At 39.7% G+C, this 26,736-nt stretch overlaps 1 protein-coding gene across 1 annotated transcript in view; it reads right to left on the reverse strand.

Moving 5' to 3' along the window:
- Positions 1-26,736, reverse strand: part of ITGAV (integrin subunit alpha V) — a 73,718-nt gene that overhangs the window by 35,001 nt on the left and 11,981 nt on the right. The window contains exons 3-12 of the mRNA XM_019554036.1: positions 13,788-13,879; positions 13,165-13,279; positions 11,561-11,622; positions 10,270-10,315; positions 8,450-8,575; positions 4,561-4,605; positions 4,305-4,348; positions 4,139-4,195; positions 1,854-1,906; positions 1,227-1,429 (exon numbers count right to left, since the gene is read on the reverse strand). Of these exons, the coding sequence (XP_019409581.1) occupies positions 1,227-1,429; positions 1,854-1,906; positions 4,139-4,195; positions 4,305-4,348; positions 4,561-4,605; positions 8,450-8,575; positions 10,270-10,315; positions 11,561-11,622; positions 13,165-13,279; positions 13,788-13,879 (843 nt within the window). The remainder of the gene's footprint in view (positions 1-1,226; positions 1,430-1,853; positions 1,907-4,138; positions 4,196-4,304; positions 4,349-4,560; positions 4,606-8,449; positions 8,576-10,269; positions 10,316-11,560; positions 11,623-13,164; positions 13,280-13,787; positions 13,880-26,736) is intronic.

The following is a 26,736-nucleotide window of genomic DNA, read 5'->3' on the forward strand; positions in this document are numbered from 1 at the left end:
TCTCAGATTTGACCTTACTAATGTGCTATTAAACTTGTATATAAATGTCTGCAATCCAAAAAATAATGTTTCTGAACCCACTGGTGTAGAAATCTTGGACAGCAAAACACATACCCATTTAAAACCTATATATTAACCCTTATTTATGAAAATACATTGTGAAGTTCATGTTAATATTGGTTTCAAGCCAATTTTTCCTCTGGTACCCAAGAAGAATTTCATGAGGAAAATTACCTTAGACATGTTTTTTAGATCTTGCTGTATTTCTTAATTTATGTTCTATTATGACTATTTCTAAACTATAATGATGGAAAAAAGTAAAAGGTTGCAGATTGTATCCAATCTCCAATGGTTTCATGAAGAATTAACGTACTAAGGCTAGGCAAGAAACCAAATCTCTGTTTCTACCAAAAAATGACTTTGTTTTTAGAAAATGTTTCATAAAGAATTGGGACTAAAGTAAAAGAATTTTTTTTTTTTTTTGCATAATTGAAATCCCAGGATACTTGGTTTTGGAAATAAACTTCTCAAAATAAACACAAAAAAATCCGTTTAGGATGTCTTACAGCTACTACCTGACACTGTCAGATTGTTGTTTGTTCCAGGGCTACTAACCAAAACCAACCAGATTATTATGCAAAGGCTTTCACCGACTCTAGCTGCACACCAGGCTTGGCACTAGAACGTTAACCAGATCCCTATGATGTTCAGCTCTTAGGTCACCTGGCTTGACATGCTGCAGCAATTCATTCAAACAGAGACTTTTTTCATGAAATGTTTCACGTTTGATGTATTAGTATTTCACATGAAAACTCCTTTTACTGAAAAATTCTTAACCAGTAAAATGTACTTCATCCAGGTCATCTTTGTTTTTCTACACCTGGTACTTCAAAAATAATTTTTTGAATAAAAGGGAAGTACCAAAGCTCTGCCAGAGATATCCTTCTAAATTAATGTTGGAAGGGCATACATGATAAATTTATTCCTGAAAAAATGCCCTAGAAGTTAAACAGAGCATCTGACGTAAACCAGGATGCAGCAACTGAACTTGTATAGCCTCTGCTTGATGTACTTGCGATTCCCATTCTTGGGATTAGCATATAGACATTGAAGACATCCAATTGTCCAACACTCATTCACAGCTAAAAAGGCTAATGTGTGTATGCAGTATATCCATCCATCTTCCTGCCCAGATTTACTCTATGGACATAATACTGGTGTCTTACCATTGAAGCCATCTTGGTCTAGGTCCCCCAAAGGTGCAATAGAGCTGCTGAACCTTGCAAAGATCTCAACTCCATTCAGTTTTGTGATCTGAAAACCTCCAGAGGGAAGCTGAAGACAAATGGAGACCTGACCCACCTCTTGAAGTTTGCCATCAGAACCACGATCCATAAATAGAGGGGCTCCAATGAACAAATCTATGTAACTGTAATAAAAATAAACAAAAAACAAGTAAAAAAACTATAACAAACATCAGGCTCGACCCTACCACATTCTCCATCAGCCTTAGACATACAACTGCAAAGTCACTGTTAAGATGAGTATTTCAGTTTTGCCTTTACGTTTCAGTTATAATTTAAAGGCATTTAGAGATGAATAAAGCACATGTATAGTCTTTGACCAGTGTAAATAAAGTTTTATAGCAAACTGTAAAAAGCCAATATTGAGTGCTGAAGATGGTGTGCTGTACCAATAGCTCTTAATAAAGAAGCCAAGGAGGGAGAGAAATGAGAAGTTACGGGAAACATTCTGTCAAAGACTGATAATTTTGTTTTTCAAAAACTTTAACACAGAAACAAAAACTTTCCTAGAAAAAATTGGAAGTAGAGGAAGAAGGAAACAATGCTTACTTATCCCCATTAATATCAGTGGCAGCTACAGAATATCCAAAATAGGCAGCCATCTGCAAAACAAGATTAAAGACAAAAGTTTTTCCTTTGATCCAAATATTTTGATTAGGAAATGTACATGTCAGTGTCATCTTGGGTACATGTGTTTCAATTACATTGTTACCATTATCTTTTCATTCCTCTTCTCTGTTAAAAAAAAAAAAAAGGTTTTATAAAAATACACAGAACAGACGACATCTCTTTGCCCCATTAGTAGAATTCAGCAGCCTATTCTTCTTTAACCAATCAGTGTTAACACGATAGTATCTTCTTCTTCCTCTTCAGCTATCCCTTGCAGTCAAAGATGACTGTCTTCCCTGTGGGTCTGAAGATGGCTGACTAGGCTGATCCAGGATTGACAGACTCTGTTGCAACTTAGGCAAGTGTTTTCATGTGGGGTGGGTGACTTTGGATTCTTGATTCAGTCCATGACATGCTGTTTTTGCCGCTCCCACTTTTCTGTCCCCTGTTGTCATCATAAGGTTTCAAAGTATTGAGATCCCTGCAGCAGATTTTTGCTTCATCTGAGGCCAACTCCCATGAGTCGATGTGGATGTTGCATTTTTTCAAGTTGGTTTTCAGAACATCCTTGACGTGCTTCTCTGCCCTCCTCAAGTGTACCTCTACTGAGCAGGAAGAATAAAACTTGTTTCAGGAGTCTGGAGTCAGACATCCAGATGATGCGACTGACCCAGTGAAGTTGATGGTGGATGATAATCGCCTCGATGCTTGTACAGTCGAGTTGCATCTTACGCGGGGATTATGTGCTAAAGCCAGCGCATAAGGCGAAAATCACATATAGTTGAAATTGCCCTCCCCGCCACACTCCTCGCTCCTCTCATCCTCTGCCGCCTCGTCCCGCCAGGGCAGCCAGGTGAGTGTGAGCGAGCTGCTGCCCCCCAGCTTGCCAGCATGTGCAGACTCGTGCAGGCAGTACCATGCGGCATCGCACTACACACCATGCACCGGCCAGCACCTGGAGGCCAGCCCCAGCAGCCAAGCACATATAGCTGAATTTGCCTAAGTTAAATACGCGTAAGATGTGATTTGACTGTACTATTTGCTTGTGAGAGGATGCTAATGTTGGTGTGTCTCTCTTGCCACTGGATTCAAAGGTTTTTCCAGCATTGATGGTACTGCACCAATGACTTGAGGGGTCTCCTGTATATTGTCAACATTTCAGCTCCATGCAGTAAAGTAGGGATCACAACTGCTTGACAAACCATTAGCTTGGTTTTGGATCTGACATTGTGATCTTCGACACCCATTTCCTCAGGAGTCCAAAGGCTGCACTGACACATTTGAAGTGATGCTGAAATTCTTCATCTGTCAGCTTTCTATGAGACATGGCTGCTGAGGTATGGGAAACACTCAATAGTCTCCGGAGTCTCACCGTGAAATCACAATTGTGCAAGTCTAGTGCAAGGACTCCAAAAGTTTTGATAAAGGTTTCAGTGACGATAATGTCTGAGTGGTATCATAATAAAGGGAACTCATGGAACTAATTCCAAACCCTGTGAGACACTTATGCTGCAGTACTCAGCATTCGTTATGCTGGCACTTGCACTATATTGCAATACTCAGCACTCACATAGACCCTGTGGCACTTACCTTTAGCATATGAACTAACATGATAATTAGGGACCTACCAAATTCACGATTTCACAGATTCTGCAAAATCAGGCAATATCCGAAAATATGCCAGGGAAAAAAAAACCTTACCAAAAATAAAATGCTGGTCCCCAGAAAGAACAAGCAGTCCTAGCATCCTGGGAGAGCATGCTAGGGTGGGGGTGGGGAGCTGCCCGCTTGAAGGACTGCCAGCAAGATGGCTGCCGCTCCCTCACTGCCCCTTGCTGCTGATTGGCTGTGAAGACCGCCTGTCATTCCCCACCCATCTCCACCTGGTGGTGAGGGGAGAGGCTCCACAATAAATAGCCCTTGCAGCCAATTACTGGCTAGGGATGGGGACACATGACTGGTAGTCCTCTCAGCCAATTAGCGATGAGGGGCAAGGCCACGGGGCCCCTTGGCCAAAAGATATGGGAGAGGCCGCCTTGCTTTACCCATGAAATGGCTGCCCAAGCCCATGTTCTGCCCGTGAAACCTGGGGGCAGCCCCCAACGAATTAGGTAGGTCTCTAACCATAACATCTCTTCAAGCAATCAACATAATGCCCTGGTTAATTTTATTTTTTACAATTTCTCTCTCCCCACCCATGTCATAGCTATCAAAGAATTACATACCTGCTCTCCAGTAAAATTGTACAAGAAAGACATGTTTTCCCCATTGTAAATAGACACCTACAAAGGAAAAATAGTCAAGCAATTAATATTTCTTAGATTTTGATTGGTTCCTTCTATTATTACTTATCCCAAGTTATTTTCATGTTTAATATTTAGAATTTCCTACCATGCCTTGAGTTCTTGCTGCCCTTGGGACCCCAGATACGAAATCTGCAACATAAGGGAGGATAACTGTGTAACGTTCAGATTCCATTTAAACATGGGATGATGGCTCAAGCTGGCTTTCTTTGCCTGAATCTAGCTATTGCTTCCAAGTGTAATACATAACATATTCTATGTGTTTGTATTAATATTATTTGAAGCCCGATTCATGCTGAATACATTAACATTACCCATCAACAAAACAGAAATGAGAGCCATACCGTCTATCCCATCACCGTTGAAATCTCCAACAGCCACCGAATAACCTGATCGACAAAAACAGCAGAATAGAAAGTCACTGTAAGTGTATCAATTCTTCTTTTTCTTGTCATTTCTTCAACTTTATCATAAAGATTTCACAGCCCCCCTGCATGACCTAAAAGTATAGTAACCAGCAATGCCTATAGATGATTATGCTGGCAGTACTTAAAAAAAAGGAAACAGTCACAAATCGATCAGAGATGTGTCAATTTCAGTGAAAATGTGTAAGCTTATTTTGACACATCAAATCCACTAGTTTGAGACTAGAATGCCCATGTTCAAATGAGCTTATAGCTCCTAGAGACAGTCCAGAATTGATATACAGTAAAAACTGTTAACTGGCATTTAACCAGTATTTCCAATATCCCCTAATACTTTAGCAACTGGAATCTTTGCCGAGTCTATCCAGCATGCGCATCAAGTATTTCTGTTGTTTACATTAGTTAGTGATGTTGCAGATAGAGGAATTGCTGGGAGCTCTTCTAGTTGATATCCGCATAGGTGGTGGGAGAAAAAAAATGCGGGGGGGGGGGGGAAGCTGAGCGTGTGTGTACACCCATGCATGCATGCACCTCCCCTTACCCCTCCCCCCCAACTGGAAAGTCTGTGGGGGAAAGGGATCTGCATGGAGCAGGGGGCGGAGTTGCCGCTGCAGGCTGGGGCCAGGGCAGCTCTAGGCTCTGCCTGGTGGGGGTGGCCACACTGCACTCCTCTCTTCCTTGATAGGTACAACTCTCAGATAACTGAAATTTTTAGAAAACTGGCACCCTCCTTACCTCATTCATGCCAGATAAAAGCTTTTACTGTATTTGAATCTAGGTCTGAACCTTCCAGTATTCCACAATTTAGATGCTATTTAGATTTTTTTCTAATGGAATCTCTTCCTGAATTCATGACAAAGCTATTAAGTGGTCAAAGAAGTCATGCAGGGGTTACTAGTAACAAAGCAAAAAGTTCATATCTGAAACAGCAGCAGAATATAGAATTATCCCAGTTTTAGACTCAGCAGATGAGTATTTTCCTGAAGTCAGTAAAGGAGCACAGTTGTGAGGCTAGAATAAAAACTGTGTAATTGCAGAAAGAGCCCAATTTGAGGTGTGAATACTTAACCTGATTCTTGGAAGAAAAGATCAAATAACAGTCCAAATGATTTAACAGGTAATTTAGTTCTGTGTGGATTCAGAAGGTGGTAGTAAAATACTCTTAATGAGCTTTACTAACATAAAGAAGATGGACAGAATAATAATTTTACAGCTAGAAAAAAAGAGGCCCATGGGCCTTTCCCAGGTTCACCCAGTTGTTGCTGAAGTCAAGAGAGTGTACATCAAGAAATCTTGGTTCCTCAGTCACTCTGCTTGACTTGGACAACACAGCAAAATTCTCCTTTTCTTTCCTAGGACACTATACTTGCATTGTCCTGTACTTTCCATCTACTTCTGGGAAAAGAAACCCCTGGGATTCTTTAATGGTTTTGAGACTTCAGGATGTTTTTTTTGAGAACTCACTTCCCAGAATAATAAATTCCTTACTCTCTCAACCACAATATAAGGCCATTAGTTCAGTATAGTTAGTTACACAGTAAAGAGTAAGCCATAACACCAAAGTCACTTCCTGAAAAGTGATACTTGCTTCTTTAAAGGTACTGCAGCTACAAAACTGCTACCCTGCTTAACAAGGTAACGGGAATGAGCAAAAATTATAATTCAGTTAGCACTAGCAACACAGTATGAAAAAGATAATCTGGCTAAATTTTAGTATAAAAGCATAGAGGGCAGTTTCCTTTTTAGATAAAGGTTTTACTGGAATGTTAAAACATGCAATACTCCTTGATAACTTTTTGAAGCAGTAACAGGAACATATATTTTAATATATTTTTACAGAATTAACTGGTCTGGTTCTGGACATGTTCACACTTTAAAGAAATCTCATAAGAAGTTTGTGTGTAAACAGTATAAAAATGCATTCGAAGCAAGTCCTTAATCTTCAGTTGTTTGCATATGCAGTAAGAAGGTGAGATCTAGATTGTACCCCTTCTTGGAATACAGAGCTCACACTGAAAGCAATGGGGATCCTGACCAGAGATTAAAAAACTCCTTAAAATTATTCTGTCATTAGGATTTCAGCATATGTTTCTAAGCAACAATTCCTCCTTATTCACTATACACTAAATACTACAGTGCTTCAAGCATGCATTTAAACATTACACTCTTAATGTTTTAGCTTATCAAATATTGCAAAACCTAGCCATTTTGCTTGCTTATCTATTTTAAGTCAGGTTGGGGTCACACACTGAAACCACTCTCTGCTTCCATAGTACCAAGATCTACTTAGAAAGGTCTTTTTTTTGCTTTTCACTTTTTCTGAAGTTTATTGAAGAGGCTGAGTATTGAAGAATACAAGAAATTGATGCAATTTGAACCAGCACTTGCAGCACACAGTAGTAAAAAGATCCTTTGATTAGAAGCAAGTATGGGCATCTTTACATGCTCTGGTTTGGGGGAAGGAGGGGCAGGGGTGCTCAGGAGCTGCTCTAAATTAAAGTGTCCACAGCATCTTGTGTGTTCAGCCTCCTGCGCTTCAAAAAGGTGATAGGGACGCTTTAACTAAAGCTCATTCGAAGAGCTTTAACTAATGTGCACCGCTGTGATTTTGAAGCACAGGGACACTGAGTACATGTGATGCCGAGGCTGTTGGAGAATCCTAATTAGCACTTTCCAGCAGACTCGGTTAATCTAATTAGAGCAGGCCTCAGGCACATGTATAGGTGCCCTATGATTCCATGCCAGATGGATTTAAATTAGATTGTCCTGTAGAGATGGAGTGAGACTTGTTCCTTCACTTTTGCCATTTAAAATTTTAGTAAAATTAAAATGGGCAATTAGGGATGTCAATATTGTTAAAAAAATTATCCATTTAGCTTTCTCTAATTACAATGGTTAACAGAAAACACAGCATCTTGGACACAGCTGGTGCTGGAAGATGTTTCCAGGGCCCTTTGACAGAGTGGGAAGGCAGCAGTGGCAAGCCCAGCCAGACAATATAGCTCAGGTGAAGCCCCTCCCCACCAGGGAGGGAGCATCTGTGAATGAGCAGTTAACTGCTTAACTGATGAGCCATTCGGCTGCCTGCCATCTTTAACCTCATAGACTGTGGGTACTAGTCACCTGTGCTCCTCCTCCCTCAATTCTGCCTGCTTTGCTGCCTTCTGATTGCCACTGGAGCACAGGAGCATGTGCAACTTCCCTTCCACTCTTTCCCTGCCAGACTGTGCCCCACCCCACCCCACACAATAACTGGTAAGCTAATCAGTTATCACTGGTCTTGTCAGTTATAAACAATTAATTGTTTAACTTTTCACATCCTTACAGGTGATTTCTGTGTTATGCAAAAATAACTGCTGTGATGTCACTGAAACCAAAGTGGGGGGGGTGTATGTGGACTGCACTAATAAATAGTGTCATTTCACTGATATTTATGATCACAAATTTTTCAAAATCAAATTTAATCAAGTCACTGAAAAAAGCAATTAATCACATTGACACAAACACAAAAGCACAAATTTTTGCTTACTGACCTGAAGATTAGTTGATAAGTCACTTCCTATAGCCAATATTAAACCCATTAAATTATTTGTAAATACACAAGCAATTTAACAGGTAGGAATGATTCTATCAGTTGCTTTATCAACTTTAATAGGGGTTAAAATCTGCTCCTGTTGAAATCATTGTCAGTTGTGTGTGTGGTTTCTTGTTTTTGCTGTTCATTTAACACAGTGGCTCAGAGTCTGATCCACTGAATATGCCTAAAAGATTGATATTAATTATATATATCTATCCCCAAACTACTCACCCAAGTAGCTGTCATCAAAAGTAGCACTTGCTGCCCGGGTTGCTAACTGGTCATCATATTTTATACTGTAAATTTTGGAGCTGTATTTAGCCACAATCTCTGCCACCCTGTCAGAAATGAGTTGACCTGGGGAGAAAGAAAATACATTTAAGCAAACAGACATGGGTCTCTGGTGATCTTTCTGTGAGTAATGGGACTTGACTAGAAAATGTTCCATTCTAAACCAATAGACGTATCCCTAAACAAAAGGAGAAAGCTATCAGAGCTCACTAATAGTATCCATTAAGAGACATAAAGCATACATATCCTAATCCTGCAAAGATATGTGTTTCTATTTAATTTTATACATTCAAACAGTCTTGCTGAACAAAGAGGATCACCACTCAGAGGCATTCACTGGGCACTTGAGCTCCCTGGGCAGCATCCACACACAAGGCAGCATCAATGGCTGCGCTGCCAGAAGCAGAGCTGCTGCTAGTTTGCGCCACTCTTCTCTCCCCCACTATTGCCACCACTGGATATATGAGGTGACTTCAGTAGGACACTCCAATATTTGAAAGTTAGTTATTCTTATGCCTTTGAATAACTGGAGCATTACCTTTGTCTGAGCATCACAATATTAAAGCCTTAAATGAGAAACTAACAGGAGGCTAACAGGAGAATCATAAAATATTACTATCTTCTTTATTTTTAGTTCTATAGCCACTAGATGGAGACTTGATTACATTCTTCTCAAACACTAAGCTAAGACTTTAAGAACAAACAAAGCAATATGGAAGCAGCACATGCTTTATATAGCACACATCTACAGGATCGGTTTATAAGAAAGAGACAATATACTTCCAGCATTTCAGAATTTAGGTCAAAACACATGGAGGAAATGACAAGTTCAGGGCAGTTTTATTTTTTTATATTTATCCTTAAATTCATTGTTACATTCGGAACTAATTTAGGGCTTTTTCGTGTTTTTGTAAAAATATCTTCATATTTTCATGGAGCACGTTTCAGGTGTCACTGGACAAGCACCAGCTGTGGCTGCAAAATATTTTTAATAATTCAGATTTGTTTAGGGTTTGCACAAATATAAAGAAACATACAACTGGAAAAGATGTTGTCTCTGTCTCTAAGTCAAGGGCTTAGCATCTCAGGCACCTAGATCATATAATACCTTTGTATGCTTAAAGCACCTTTCATACAAAGAGGGTGCTTTAAAGCCATTCACTGTAGCAACAAAGAATTGGCTTTTACATTCAAAAGCGGGTGCTTCTAGCCTGATGTTCCACTGGAAGGTATGTGAAAGTTTCCACAAGAAAGTGATGACACAGAAGTAAAGGCGTTTAAATATGCAAAGTAGACAAATGTGGGGGGTAGAGTATGTCTTTGTTGCCCATGGTAATGAAAAGTACTTCTCCTTGCTGGGGGTCATAGAATTTTGCAACTGAAAAATTAGATGTCTGTGTCAAAAGATAAAGGGGAAAACTCCCCCTTAAGATTTTGGGTGAATAGGGAAATTCTTCCCTGAGGCATCCTCACCTGTCATTTAGGAACATGCAATTTGAATATTTAGTAAAATAACTTGAAAATAACACAAATATATTTAAAAGGCCAGGATACTTTTTTCCTACTGGTTTTTACATCATTTGTCCCTAAAGCTACATTAACTACACAGCAAAAATTTTGAAAGACAAAGGAAGAATATTTCTAGTTTCCCAATTCATGGGAAGTTCGCTATTTGGTGGATAAGTGAGCATAAGCGTTGCAGTGGAAGGGAGAGATCAAAAGAACTCAGCCTCTTATGTCACTTCAGTGGTTTGTCTCACCTTGCCAATAAAAACTTCCAGGTCCTCCAAGAAGTACCCTGTCTCCCTAAAGACAAAAGAAAAAAAAAGGAAGGCAGCTTTATTATGAATGCATCTGAAGAACATAAAAGGAGACTATAATAATAATTATTATTATTATAAAAAAATAGAGCTGGTTCTTAGACAGCTGTTGTAGCAGCAGTGACCCAAACACGTTATTATATTTTGACACTATATCACTATTTAAGACCTGAGATTACATGGGTCTATTAAAAATGAAAAAGAAAGAATTATATGCAAACCCTGTTGAAGTTCAAAAGGTTTAGCAACATTAGACGAATAAACTTTTCTGCTCCTTCTCCCCCCACCCACACATAGCCGACTAAAGTCTGAACCAAATGAATCATTGCATTTTAATAGACCCTCCTACATGCATAGCTGAAAGACAATAAAATAGTTGGACCAAACCCTATAAGGTAGTTTTGCCAGAAGTCAATTAGATAACTGCTTTCTGCATAGGTAAACAGGACTTTTCTTACTCCTCTGCCCTGAACTGTTAAAATCAGCTGTAGGAATGAGTTATAAACATATTTTGTTTCCTGAATTGGTGCGATGCAGCAAAAATGTGCATATTAAGTCACTGAGACTACTCATGTGCTTAAGGTTATGCATATGTGTACATGCCTTATTGATTTAGGCTTAATATTCCTTAAGGCATATCACTACACAGTTGAGCTGGGTTTTTACCTCTGTTCTATCCTAAACTCCTCGCAGAAAATCCTCTAATGTGGATTTGAAGTTACTCATCCATTTAGGCAGACTAACTTACTCTGTAAATAGGATGGAATCCTGATTTTCACTTTAATTACAATTAGAACTTTCCCACTTTGGCATTAGTATATTCTATATTAGAACAAAATATAGCCAATAGTTGTCCAATTCCCTTCACATGATTCCCTCCAAAACAACAATAGGAGCATCTCAGCACAAATATCCTGAGGATATAAACACCTACTGAGAACACAGTAACATTGGTAGGGCATTGCATGAGAGATGCTCGTGCCATGGCTTGGATATCCACCTGGATTGACTTTGCATTTGAGACACACAAACAATACAATTCTTACACACCATAATAGTGGTTTCTTCTTAAGTTATTTCTGATTAGCTTTTTAAGTTTGACTTTTAGGAAGCTTGCATATATATTTTAAAAACAGACCCAACTGCCAGTGTAAGGTCCATGTTGGAATTGCTGTAACATAAACTGTCTGCTAACTCATCAAAATAGGCTATAGCTAAGCATGTTACCTACCTTTGTAAAGTCAATGCTAAATCCTCCTTGACAAAATCCCTGTCCATCAGCATCAATAATTGCTACAAAAAAAGAAAGAAAGAGAAACTGTAATGAGAACATAATTTTAATGATCCAGTTTAGTCAAGCATTTTTGGATAATTTCTGGATCAGGTCAAACCTGAAATCCATGTCAGTTTTGGTTTCTTTTTGATGATGTTTTTGTTTCTTTTCTCACACATCTATCATGCAACAACAACAGCCAAAACTGGCTTTTAATTAGGTGGTTTAATGCTATGTTCTGATATGACAACACTTATTCTGTCCTCTCCCTCAACTTGAATAACATTGCAGTTAACTTTCAGATTGGTTCTAGTTTTTTACTAATAGATGTAAATGTTTCTTTTGAATTACACTTCAAAGACACTGGGAAAAAAAGAGCTTTTGTAAAATTTAAAGGTGAAATATCAGAGAGATAGAGAGAATATACGTTTCTTTTCTGATGCAAAAAACAACAGAAAACAATACAACAAAAAAATATTTCAAACACATCTTAAAAAAGAAAATGAAAAAAACCCATAAACATTCCTTGGCTGATACTTTGCATACCAGGACACAGCCCAGAGATAATGTTTATGGCTGAGTTCATTCCCTAAATATACATCTCTGGGATAGAAATATTGGCAGACCCTTATCTATAATAGTTTTACTAGTTAAATATGCAGTCAGACTTATTTAAGCCCTTTTTATATTAGAGGATGATGGAACATACTCGGTGATGTACTTCAGAATTCTCAGTGATTCAGAAGTTAAGTAAAAATATGGTAACAGCTTTCAAAATGAGCTTCTCTGTGCAATTTCAGACATCCTGAATCCAGTTTTTAGAGTTCCTGAACTGCACCAGAGCCTACTAACTAACTAGAATTTGTAGTTGCAAAGTACCCTGAAAATAATGCTGGTAATTTTGGCAGTTGAGCATTCAACCCTCCCCCCACAAAAAGCAATCAGGGGTCATTTAAAAGCAAATGTTGCCTTCTGAGTTTACAGCTACTTTTAATCACTTTACACAGCTTTGCAGAAGTAATGAACCAGGATATGAACTTCATTTTCTACACATAATGTGCTACACAGATATTGTCTTCCTTAGTAGGTCACTGCCAGATACTTTGCTCTACCCTGGAACAAATCAGGTATCATGAGAATCATGATTTTTAAAAGCTGAAATCATTACTGTGGTAATAGTACCCCAGCTGCACTATGGATGCAATAAACCAACATTTGCATCTCAACAGAAAAATGTGCTCACTTTTTATTTTGCTGAGGTGCTCTCCAAGCTGTTAATTTCTTACCTGGGTCCTTTAAAACCCCAAGGTTTTAATTTTGTCTGCGATAAAGAAAGAGGTGACCTGTGAAATTTAAATCCACATTCTGAATAACTATATACAACTCCAGGAGTGTTCAGATCTAGGGTTCAGGCTCATTTCCCATAGGCTACACAAGGCTACAGACCAAACATCATGGAAAGAGGGAACATACGTTAAATAAATTCCTCTTCAGACATCCACATAACGTGGTATAACTTAAGAGAAAGCACATCAATGAATGAAACAGAGTTCTATACATACTTGACCTGCAGGGAGCATACTCAACAGCTTTAGATCCATCATGAAGGTAGCAAGTTCCTACAGGCTCTCGCTCTTGTTTCATTTCAGTTCTCCAGTGGTACAAGGGGGCACAAGCCTGGGGAAAAGAACAGTCTTGAAAACAGATGTCTCTTCAAAATGCCTAAGGGTAGATCCTAAGGGTTCTCATCTTGCTCATGGAATAGTGACTGACATGCACAGATTCTGGTAGATCAACAAAATGCTATCTACACAATTGACATTAGTAAGAGAAAACCTCATTTGATTTTGCATTTTCCAAGCAGCTCAGCAGGTAACAATAGTAGTTCTGGGAGGTGGAGAGGAAGAGAATCTATTGGCAGGATTTTTTTTTTTAAAGCATTTTCTGAAAGAAGCATATTTGCAAGCTTCCATAAGAATTCCAGAAACATTTAAACTTTTATTTAATAAAGAATTATACTAGACTACCCTTAGAAACATTTAACAAGAGCCAACCGACTCTTAACAAGGAACTCAAGTGAACTTGTAAAGTTATCTTTAATTTTTTTTATGTTTAATTGCTGGAAGCCTTCCTCTAGTGTTTCTATTACAATATTCTCTGGAAAAGCATGAAAAGCAAAACTCACCAGAATTTTATCATTTTTAGATCTCACAGATGCACCAAACCACTGGTGTGACTTAAATTCGAGTGGGTCATCAAGGGCAAAATACCTATCACCTGAAAAAAACCCAATGAAAAACAAAGCATTATTTCACAGGAACTGATCATAATAAGTAATGGTGCTCATACTAGTGTCAGCTTTTTTAACGTGAAGAGAGGTAAAAAACAGGAACAAACTATTCATATTTGAGAATACCTCTCTCTCAAAGAAACAGCTTTAAATATGGGTGTTTTTTTTCCTGGTATGTTTAGATCGATACTATTCATGGCTATTTAACAAACGCATAGGCAGGACAAACAAAATGTTTAATTATTGTAAAAAGCACAAAAGAGTTTAGTATATCACCTACAGAACATTATCTGGTCCACTTTAACTGTACAGCAAAGTGACTCGCTTAAGATTCTTGATTGACAGGAGAGACCAACAACACTGCAGCTTTCAAAAACACTTGCCAATTCTAAGTTAAAAATGAGGCCTCCCATAACATCAGTTACTGGGAGTTTTTGCCACAGACTACATTGGAACCAGAATTTCTTTCAAGTGCTGATGTTTCTAAGTAGAATACAACAAAAACAAATAAATTCAAAGCTAGCCAATGAATGACTGGCCAGAAATGATTGGAAACAAAGCAGAAGTAAAGGTATGTCATCTATAAATAACCAAGCAAGAGAGGTTGCCGATTTGAAACAACACATTGAATTTAGTACAGTTTGGATCATATTACCTAAAAGCTAACTGCTGATTGATGAAGCTTAGAAGAAGCAACTGTACATGAACAGCATCTAGCATAAGTGTATATCACGCAACGTCCCTGGGCCTGAACCCTGATCTCACTGACAATAATGAGAGTTTTTCCCATTTCAAGATCCACACCCTTTGAAGGCAACAGGAAATCTCTGAGAAATGTTTAAGACAAGATGTAAAAATACTGAATATTTGTTCCATCTTTAAAGAGTCACACAGCTGACTATCTGTTATATCACTACCACACGCCACAAAATACTGTTATGAATCAGCAGTTCTATTACTCAGTACTTGTGATGACTTGAATCAAAACTTCCTTGTACTTTATACACCTTGTAAGGAAATCTCTGGTTCTATAGGCACATTATTACTTCCTGTTGGGGAAATCCTGTGGAAAGGACAAATAAAACAAATTTGCTCTGTACAGGCAGCCAAAACAAGCAAGCAGCTGGAGATCCCAGGGTCTGATCTCTGACCACAATGTAGAAACCAGAAGACAGGAGTTCATAATGCCAAAGAAATGCACTGTATTTTTCTAATTTCTACAGCATAAAAAGATCAATAAAAAGTAATGTGATCAATTAAATCTGTATTATTTTATACTATATAATACTACTCTAAATGTTAATAACTTATGGATTCACCTTACCACCTCTCTGATATGTATTAACATAACTTAGAGCTTTTGGGGTCAGGATCTTTTGGAAGTAGAAATCTGTGACGTGGAGCTAGTTAGATTCTCTGAATGCAAATTGTTTATTTACAGAGCTTATTTATTTGGTGGATGGGACTGAGTGCACACTTACTAAGTGTCACTTAGCAAATTTAAGTGCATGCTTAATCTTGCAGGGGACACCAAGTTGGGTGGAGTTACAGACATATTGATGGGCAAAGCTAGGATCTAGAATGACCCAAATATACTGGAGAAATGGTCCAAAAATCAATCAGATAAAATCCAACCAAGGACAACTGCCAAGTCCTGGACTTAAGACAGAATAACTGCAAGCAAAAATACAGACTGAAGAATGACTGGCTAGGCTGCACTACTACAGAGAAGGATGTGAGGGTGAGCCAGCAGTGTACTCTGGTTGCAAGAAGAAGCAAGCAGCACACTGAGTCTGCCATGAACAGGAGCATGGACTACATGATCTCCTGAGGTCTCTTCCAATCCTATTTTCCTCTGATCCTAGGAAAGCAAACATAATCCTGTTCCCCTAAACAGAGGTAGTAACAAAGAGCCTATGGGGTGCAGAAATGTCGGGTCAGACTCATTTCTCTTGTCACATTTCTCTCCAGAATTTTGCATAAGTCTCTCTGCCCTATTTTTTATATTTCCTGTTCCAGTCTAACTTAGGAAATCACTAATGCAAACTGATCAACAGCATCACATGGCTTGCAACAGCAAGCTGGGTGTCTTTCTTTTCATATGATAGCTTTGGAACAAAAAGGGACTGCAGAGCTTCTGCTACTGGATTAAGAAGTGCTTTATCTAATATAATTCCCTTAATAATTTGCTGGATGCAGCAACTGCGTGGCACCTTTAATCTTTTTTATAGAAAGTTTCACCTTGGGTGATCATACGTCAATTACCAGGTAAGTTGCTGATAAGCTGACACCCTGGTATAACTAGGACTAGACTAAATTATAATACTGATAGATTTAAAAAACCCAGCCAAAAAAACAAAACAAAAATTCCTCTGCATAACTCTTTCTCACTGAAGTCAACACAGGAGAATTATGCCAGCAGTGAGTATTTTTGGGGATACAAGTCTAAACTTCTAAAAAACAGGTGCCCATATAGAATGAGAAACTTTGTATTTCCCCACTAGGAGAGGACGAGGGTAGAGACCAATGTATTTGGGATATATTCCATGAGCACAGAAATTGTCATTTGTTGTTCTGCATATGCTTAGAAGTGTTAATGCACAAATGCACAAGCATTCAACATGAGGGATTAATTCTCATTTAACCAAGCCTTAATCTCCATTAGTAAACAAAGCCAGCATATTTCATGGGGAAAGAAAAATTGGCTCCTTACTCAAGGCTAAGTACAGGGGTTCAAAAAGCCCCTGGTGGAAAGCGCTCTGTTGCACTTAAAGTGGCGTAAGTTAGAGTATGGCCCATTGAACAGATGTGTGCTGTTTGATCGGGAGCAGGGTTTGGTGCCTACCTGCGCTCGCCAAGGCCAGCCGGCAGGGGGTGCTCCCACTGGTCTCCCAGGATGCTGCTGGAGTGCCCCCTCCCCAGCCCTGCCCCCCCAACCAGCTGGAGACTGTCAGTAGCAGCAGGGGGAAGAAATGGAGGGAAGCCCCCCTACTGTGAGGACTCGTCCCCCACCCCAGGCAACAAGCTGTAGGGAGGACCTCACAACTGGGAGGCAGGGGAGGGGGCCTCCCTTCCCCAACTTGCAGCCAGAAGTGGCAGCGTGAGTACTGTCACTTTGTGCAGCACTGGGCTCTCTTGCAGCGAGGTGGAAAAGAAGCCCTGCTGCAAGGAAGGCCCACCCTAAGATTCCCAGCTTGGGTCTTGCTGGGGGCATGGCAGGGCCTGTGCACCATGCTCCCCTCCACTCCCCAAGTTCCCAGGGTGGGGAAAAGTGGTGCTGGGAACTCATGCTGCTTCCTGCAGCTGGGAGAAAGGAGCCCACCTACTGTAGCCCAGCAACACTGGGGGTGGGGAGAAGTAGCTGCGGCGGAGGGGCAACTGGCAGGGAGGTTCCTTTCCCCTAACTGTGCAAGTTCCTTGTGCCGGGAACTCTGGTAGGGGGGTTGGAAAAGGAGCCCACTTCTTTCTGGGCACCCCCTCTCCCCCAACATCCCACCTCAAGTGTTACTGTGGGCTGGGCCAGGTTCCCCTGTGGCAGAGGGGCACCTTTTCCACCCCCTCCCCACCAGCATAGCAAAAAGTAGTGAATGAGGGAGCTTCTGCTGCTGGCTGCAGGTAGGGGAAAGGAGCCCTCCCAGCCACAAGAGCCTTCCCATAGCTTGCTGTCTGGGCTCTTTGGGGAGCCTGCACCAGGTCACCAGTGCGGGGGGATCCCTCCCCCCAGCCCTGGTTCCCAGCATGAGGAAATACAAGCCACGCCACTCCCACTGCAGCTACTGGTTATGGCTGTCAGGAGGCTTGGGCAGGGGGAAGGGAGCCCAGATTAGAGTCAGATTTTTAAGCATGCACAATTTGCAATTCAAAAAAGGGCACAAACCCGTGAATCTCTATTCACAAGAGTTTACATGAGAAAAATCAGTACAAGGCATTATTTATTTACGAATGAGCAGGTGTATTACAATGCACTATGTGCAAGTACCTACTCTTAGGACTGAAAGTGCTCACCGAAAATAGACACTTACACACTCTTAACATAAATAGTACACAGTGCTGTGGAGCTCCCAAACTGACTACTAGAAGCCTTGAAAGTGGTAAAAGCCATGATACACCACACTGCATCACACCATGCCACACCACACTACACAGTGTAGATAGCGTTGTGTACTTAAGCACTGTATATAGTTTGGTCAGTGCTGTTGTACTGGTTGTGCCAATAATGACAAGAATGAGTAGATTTTATGGCAACAGTAGGAAGCCTTAAAAATAAGGGCAGATAGCAACCACACAGTTGACTACTCCCATCATTTCTAGGGCTTCTAAGAGCAGCTGTCTGACAGCTGCTCACCCTTCACTGTTTCTGGCTCCATGAAACAGAGTACAATTAGTTCCAGTGTTGACAATTACAATTATTACACAGTTAACATGAAAGTAAGTTGTAGTACAGACTTCAATGGTTTCTGCACTTAATTGATATGCAGGGAATACTTATTATAATGTAAGCAAGAGACAACCAATGGGATTGATGCTGTTACGCAACTAAGTGAATTTTCTGGTTTGCATGTAAGTGAGTAGACTGTATATACTTATCTTAAATTCAATTTACAAATTGATTCCTTCTTAAGTGACTCTAAACCATTTTGCTGAGGATGTCTGTGTAACCATGTTTTGGATTACCCACCACAAGCATTCCAAACTCGTTACTGAGCTTCATGCTTTCAAACTTTTGTCCACAATCATGAAAGATAAAAACTCATTTAGAAACAAAAGTAACACTGAGATAATAGTGTTATCTTAACTGACTCCTATGGGGTTATAGGGAAAATACTAGTCATTATGAGACTGGCGAAAACCGACAGGTGGCAACACTGATTGTTACCCACTTTATCTGTCTCCCCATTGAATCCATTTATTTATTACTTTTACTTTGTATGAATTGCTTTCAATTTAGAAAATGGACTGTATCTTAGTATGACTTTCTGTTAGTGTTGCAGTGTTGATGTAGCCATGTTGGTAGCATTACTTAGCTTCATAATATTTATCTATTTCAACAGTTCTTTACTTGGTCTGTAGCTAGCATATTTACTTAAATATAAGACAACCCTAATCATAAGATTTTGCTCCTCCCCCCAATAATTAGAGTCTATAAATTAAAATGTATAAAGTTGATATAGGTTTTCCAAGTACAGAATCTAATTACTGGAGGTCTGTCTTGAATTGTCAACCTCCCACTGCTACAAGGAAAGTAAATCGGGGGGGGGAGGGGGGTGTCACGTGACCCCCTTTGCTTTCTGTGTCCCTCCAACTTCTTCTTCCTGCAACCTCTTTACCCCTTCTTAATGCCAGATCCTGCTTTCCCTGAGCACATGGAAATGAGGAACAAATCTGAAAAAACTGACCTTGACATAAACATAACTATAGTAATTTGCATAGACTTATACCCAGAGACTTAGTTCATCCAGAACTGATGCATTTTTATCTTTTTTTGAGACTGAACACTACTGACCTGCCATGTCAGGTCTTTTTCCTAATGGAAAAATTGCATAAAGTAGTCAGATGATGTTTAATAGAATGATGGTATAGAGGAACAAAGGAAGAACCCACAGCATAAGTCTGTTTTTATATATATTTATATACATATATAAAATATACTACTTACATAAAATATTCTTGATTTATATGCAACTGTACCCCATGATTGAATGACAAGTGTGGAACTGGCAGCTATCATCTGTACTATAGTCCTTGTATTGGGTGCCTTTAATTCAACAAGTAGTTTGGTAGATGCAGTCAGAAAAACTGTAACACCTATGTACATAGAAAAATTTGTAATACCTACGTTTGAAAACCCACTTAAAATATGAAGCACTGTTTTAAAGGTTTTGGTAAGATCCAAAAGAGTTTAGACATAAGAGGGAAATGAGCAATGTTGTAGAAACTATTATTAAGCTCACTAAAGCCCCACATTATTAAATTCTGGCTGTATTAAAGGCATGTCCCTCCTGTTGGTGCTACTGCAGTTGTCTTAATGGGCTTGTCCTTGCTGCCTAAAAGAAAATTAAAGTCTGGGGTTTTTTTAAGGAAAAGGTGTCAGGCTGACTTGACACATTTATAATACACTAGAACTAAAGTATCATCTTTTCACTAAGCCATTTTTCTCTAAGGACATCATACATGTTAATTATCCCCAAATTAAGGAAAAATAAAACAAACTCCTCCCCACCACCACAGAGACACAGAACTTTTGTAGCAGTTATGACAAGCCCTGTGATTTTTTATTTATTTATTTATTTAAACAGAAGAATGGATCTCAAGGTGTTTTCCAGATTTACTCACTTAGCTCTCTACTTTAGAGTTTCGGTCTGTTGACTTCAGGGAAAGGCCACAAGGTTTATTTACATGGATTTTTTCCTATATTTTTGGACAGGTTAAAAGTTGCTTTTTTATTCTGAAAGGGTAACTACCAGATGTAGACTGGACTGGATTTGCATGTCACAGTTATTTTATATCTTAATTTATATTAGAATAAAAACAAAAGCCCCTATGTTGTCAGATGTTACGCTATACCAAGTAACATATGGAGAGGATTTGTTCTGTAATATTTTCTAATGGACCTGCCATATATTTGAGAGAGATGATAGACAAGCTTTCAGGCACAATTGCCCCCTCTCAGCTTTGGGAAAGCAGATAAAGCTTAAGCTGAATGCTAGGTAGAACAATTACTTTTCTTTTATGCTATTACGTAAATAAAAATGGTCACTTAAAGCAGAAGATGGAGGTAAACCTGTGGAGTAAAGAGGAAGTTATCAGATTTACCATATTTACTAGACTATAAGGTTTTCCCCTCAGTAAACATGGGGGGAAACCCCCGTGGTCTTATATTTGCATATAGGAAAACCACATTAAGCACATTGCCTATCTTTGAACTGCTGCTAAAAGCAGCATGTGCTCAGTAATAGAAACCGACCATAAAGTTGATTGACTACAGCCAACACTGAGCGCGACTATAAATAGGGGTCTACTCAATTCACAGTTTTGTAGCAGCTATGAAATCCAGGATTGTCCACAAAAATCAACTTAAAAAAAGTTATAAAAATGAAATGCTGGCTCCCAGTGAGAGCCAGAGGTCATTGCTGCCATGGCCCAGCCTCGCAGCCCACCTGGGTGGGAGGGGATGGAGCAGAAGGCACTGGCTGATGGGGCAGAACAAAGGGCAGCAGACAAGATGGTAGTCACCCCTTGTCCCTTCCCCCCAGGTCTCTGTGCCAATAAGCACCAAAGGGTATGGCCACATAAAGGGCACCCAGCAGATAATATGGCAGCCTCCCCCTTGCTCCTCCTCACCTGCCAGGGCCTCTCCAATCAGTGCCAAAGGGTGGGGCCAGAGCTGTTCCTAGAGGTGTGTGGGACCCAGGGGGGCTGGTGGCAAGCGGCCAGAGCCAGTGAAGCGGGGGGGGGGGGGGGGTGAGTGGCTAGAGCCAGCAGCTCTCGGCAGCAGCACCGCATGGCGCCCATGGTGGGGCCTATACGGCACTATATGATGCCTATAAGCCTATACGGGGGCACCCAAAGCATGTAGGCTGGAGAGGTCACCCCGATTCACTCCCACCCCCTACAGATGGCCCTGGGTGTGGCCACTGGAGTATATCCTGGAAAACTTGCTTTTTCTGCTGCAACCAACCTGCAAAACTTGTTTAGTCTCACTAAAATTTATGTAGGTCTTTAACTATAAAGCAAAAATGCTGATGGGAACCTACCATAAAACTAGGCTAGTGCAGCCTATCTGAATAAGATATACGGTAGTGCACACTGAGCACAATCCCCCTCAGTGATGACTCTTTTCCAAGTCATGGTGAGCCATTACATCACATACATTTCAACTGCCTCTCCACCGGTTTTAACTATCTGGCAAACATCACCAAACAGAGTCCAAAACAACTTATCCAGAATCCCTCTGCTGGCCCCTCTCTCAGCCTGTTTCATATGTTTAATGTGGCCCTGCCCCCAGTGATGTGAAGCCATACCAGGCTGCCCTGTGTCTTATCTGCATATACATTTTTGGAGGATCCCAAGACTTATGACAAGAACTCCCAGTTCTAGTCATGAGTGGGGAGTAATTATCTGGAGGACACAGACTCAGGACACAGATATACTAAGCAGTGCTGAGCTGTGGGGTCACCATGGCTTGAAATGTTATTGACTATGGGGCTTAGCCCAATGAACTACATAGTGAATCATGAGCCTTTTGGGTTTGGACTAATAATGTTCATAGTTTGTAGTATCTAAAAGTGCTGCTTAAAAGAGCGTTTATGGACTACCTACCTTTGCTAAAACTTGCCAAAAGAGAAAGAGGGAGAGAAAGAAAGAATCTATTTCATTGTATCCATTCTATTTGAATCTACACTTGAACATGGGGGATTACGAACCAAGGTATCCATAATGACATAATATTTACCAAAAGTCAGATACTGTGAAAGGGTATTCCTGCAGGAGTATCACTTGCTCAGCAAGTGTGTTTGTATGACTAAGAGATAAATGGGAAAACAAATCTTTCACCTTTTTATAACAGGGGTAGAGGGCAGAGAAGAATGCTGTCACTTCCCTTGGACTGTGCTGGGAACACAAGCTCTTTTCCCCTTCTCTGATGCAAGCAAGGGACTTTTTGTGTTCCAGACAGACATTCATAAAAGCATGATCCCGATGCACCCAGTGACACTATAGTCAGGCAGGAATCTACCTAATCATACAAGCACAAGTAATTTTTCCAGAGTTGAAAATTGATGGGATGTAGAATCATTTTTATGCCTTACCCCCACCACCTTCTATTCAGCAGAATTACCCCAAGCTTGATTCATATTCGACTTGCACCAGTAAGCCAGAAAGATAAACAGCTGAATTTCAATGGAGCTATAGTTATATAAGAAGTTAGTGAAATCAGAATGAGTCCCTCAACTATAAAGTAGGAAACAGTCTTCCATATGGGTTACTGGTCTGCTGTTCAACCACAACAGTAGCCTTTAGGAGATGAACAGATTTAAATCTTTGCTCTATCAGTAAGACAAATCAGTTGAAGGAAAAAAAACCCCAAAACCAGTGGCTTGCTAAAAATCACGTCATTTTCAAGAGCTCCCAACCTCAACCTAAAACTTCCTTATTCTATGGGGAGAGTGAATTTTGTACAATTTCCTTTAATACACGAACAAAACCCTTGAAGGCAAATTTAAGTTTACAATGTGCATTTCTATCAGGATCTCTCTACATCTACAGTTCCTAAACTGTGGAGTACTGAAAGAATGAAGCTGCACAAAGCAGTTAATATGCCCTCCTAAAACTAAATAGGTCACAAACACACACAGCCAGGCCAGACTGGTGGTTTAAGCTCCCAAACAAAGCCCTCTATTGTTGTCTAGGGATTCCCCACTACAGAATGAAAGTAAATTCAGGAATGGGGGATGGGAAGAGTTTATTATTAATTTTTACTTTTAAAACTTCATTTTCTTCTTACCACAGATCAAGGTTATAGACCTGAAGAGTGTTCGAACCAAAAAAAGTTTGAGACAACTAATTCATATCAGATAACTGTAGTATTCCAAACTGGATGGATGAAAAGAGAGCACAGTTAATTGGGAAAGTGCTGAATTGTATCCAGTCAGATTAAGCCTGAATTGTTTTGGGTTTTTTTACTTACACTATCAAGAAAAAAGCTAGAAAATATGCCAAGGTTACAAACAGTACACACATTAGTCAGCTTTGTATCTCCAACAGTTTCTGTAACTTTCCCATGTTCCAGTGTCAAGAATCTTTAGTAAAAGGCGAAAGATTTTTGGAAGAGAAGAGAAGCCAGAGCATGTATCCGGCAATGCCTTATTGCCTACAATAGGCAACGCTCCAAAGTAATCTTTTCCTTTTTCTAGTTAAACAAGAACATAACAATACGTCAATCTGTTACGTTTACTTGCAAGAGAAGACTGAAACAATAGAGTTTCTTATGGATGAACCAGCATTTTTTAAGCTAATTTTGGATCTGCCCCCAAAATAGGCAAGTTACCATGAAAGCACGTTATTTTTAAAAGCATATTTTACTATTGCAATGGTGTATAGAACTGTTTGCATTTCACCAGATAATTCTAAGTATTTGAATTAATGTGGAAGCAGGTACTCAATAATGGATGTAGTCATACTGAAGAGGGCACAGTGTATTTAAATATTTTAGAATAGTACAATCAAATTTTTCCAGCCCAATTTGCTATTCAGGAGCTAACACATAAGTTGCATTTAAAGTTAAAAAGGAAGCTTGTAACTGCAAAACTAAAACTTGCTATGTTTCCTTTGTTTCTTTCTTACGATACGAGCTTGAAGCTTGAGAGAGTCCAGAGGAGAGCCACGCGCATGATCAGAGGTCAGCAAAACAGATCTTATGATGACAGGCTGAGAGCCATGGGACTCTTTAGCCTGGAAAAGCGCAGGTTCAGGGGTGATCTGATGGCCACCTATAAGTTTATCAGGGGTGACCACCGGGATCTGGGGGAACGTCTGTTCACCAGAGCGCCCCAAGGGATGACGAGGTCGAACGGTCACAAACTCCTGCAAGACCGTTTCAGGCTGGACATAAGGAAGAATTTCTTTCCTGTCCGAGCCCCCAAGGTCTGGAACAGTGTGCCAGCGGAGGTGGTTCAAGCACCTACATTGAACACCTTCAAGAGTAAATTGGATGCTTATCTTGCTGGGATCCTATGACCCCAGCTGACTTCCTGCCCTTTGGGCAGGGGGCTGGACTCGATGATCTCCCGAGGTCCCTTCCAGCCCTAATGTCTATGAAATCTATGAAATCTATGAAATTTTTCCCACCTATGATGACGACTCTTGCAAAAGGAAGAACTAACTTAAATTTTCTTCATACCAACAAAGCAAAGCAAGAGACATGCAAAGGTGAAGAATACAATTTTGTTTTGGAAGAAAACACACAGCAGAGGAATTTGATTCACATTTATTTATGACATATTGCTTCCATGTGTACTAACTTATTGCCTCCAAATGGTTAGTGAACCCCAGAATAACTGGGGTATACATTCCCAGAATAAAGTTTTATAGTAACCCTATTCTCCAGTGTCTCCTGGCAAAACGAACTGAGGCATACCTCCAGATTTTATGAAGCCTACAAAGGTTATCCACTCTCCCATTCACTATGTATCACGATTTTAAAAAAAAAATTATGAGCAAAACCTATATCTGTTGATTTGAATGGACAGCTCTCCTGGAAACACTCCCAGATTTTTGTTATATGTTGCAATAACTTGTTTAAAGATAATTCTTCTGGCAAAGAAAGAATATGCTGAATCTTCTCAAGCGGGAACAAATAACATGAATGGTCTATGAATAATGTCCATACAATTAATATGAAACACCTTCAGTTTCTCAGGAGTTGATTGTCTTAGCAAGATTTGGGAAGTACTTTCAGCACTAGATAACTGTGTTTACTTATAAAGTGTACTCCTATAAACAGTAAGTGATGTGGGAGAACTGTATCAAAACTGATTAGGAACGACTTATCATCCACCATGCTATATTTCATTTCTGTACGGTTTGTCCACATCAAGTTTGGGGGTTTTTTGGAAAAAAATTATGCACTGTTGCCAAATACAAACATGTTCTGCCATTGTATCCTAGTACTTCCATTGCTGTAAGCTAGCTCTTGGGGGAATCAGTCCATTAGGTGTGTGTACAGAGCTCAGCTTAGAGCCCATGATCAGGACTCTCAGTAGCTATTACAAAACAAATACAACAAATAATGTATATATTTTTACCCATATTGGTGAAGAGAAGAGAGAAACAAGAACAATTTGAATTCTTATAAGGCTAATTAAAAGAACAAGAGTTTCTCATCTTCATCCTGTTTTTTTTGGGGGGGGGGCGGGGGGGGAACAAATTCTAAGGAAAATCTTCCCTCTTTCACTGGGAGGAATTCAAACTTTGTTAACAAAAGACAAAGTTTTATTAACAACGTTACCTTTCCAAAGACAGATGTTAAGGGTGAATGCAAGAAATGTTTTTTTTTTCCCTTCCAATATGATTCAGAAGTTTTTTATAGCCTTTTGGTGGGGAAACCAGGACATTTAGTGTTTCCAAAGGAAGATAAATTATTCACTTCCACATCAAGCACATGTTCTTCTAGAAGTAGAACTCATCATAGTGTTTGCACTGAACAACTGGATTCTATTAAGAAAACAGACATTGTATTTGAACATACAAAATTCCAATTTGTTTTAGGGAGCAATTCAAATGAAAGAAACTGTGCTAGAGATACAGTTTCTTTATGTAGTTAAAGTATTCAGAAGTCAGGGAATACAAGAAACTTCCCATTTTATGACATGATATATTAAACAAATCAGTGAACAAGAGAAATAGGAATAAAAGAATTACTGACCCTTACATAGCGTTTCTCATGTGTAGATCAGCAGTACAAGTTAAGCTTATAAAACCGTTGCTGCTTAACGTTTTAATTTTGAAACCTTAATATAGCAACAACAAAAGTGTTTTTCCCTGTTTTAATATTTTCTTGCTTTGGACTGTTTCTGCTTTTTTGGTTCTATGTATTTTAAAAGGGAAAAAAATAGAGGCATTTGGCTGGTCCTGTTCTAAAAACCACATTAGCAGAACCTGTAAGCTTTCTGGATGCTTACTCTAGTCATATGTGCACACAAAGCACAACTATGATAATATGCACCCCTGACCCTGAAGGCATTTTCTAATGCACATGTTCATTATGCAATTTTCACACACTCAAAACTATTAAATCAAAGATAACTTATGTGTATTGCTCAGAAGTCCTATAAGGTAATATCTGTAC

This window comes from Crocodylus porosus, unplaced genomic scaffold (assembly GCF_001723895.1).
Source record: "Crocodylus porosus isolate Cpor-Errol unplaced genomic scaffold, CroPor_comp1, whole genome shotgun sequence".
Classification (NCBI taxonomy): Eukaryota; Metazoa; Chordata; order Crocodylia; family Crocodylidae; genus Crocodylus; species Crocodylus porosus.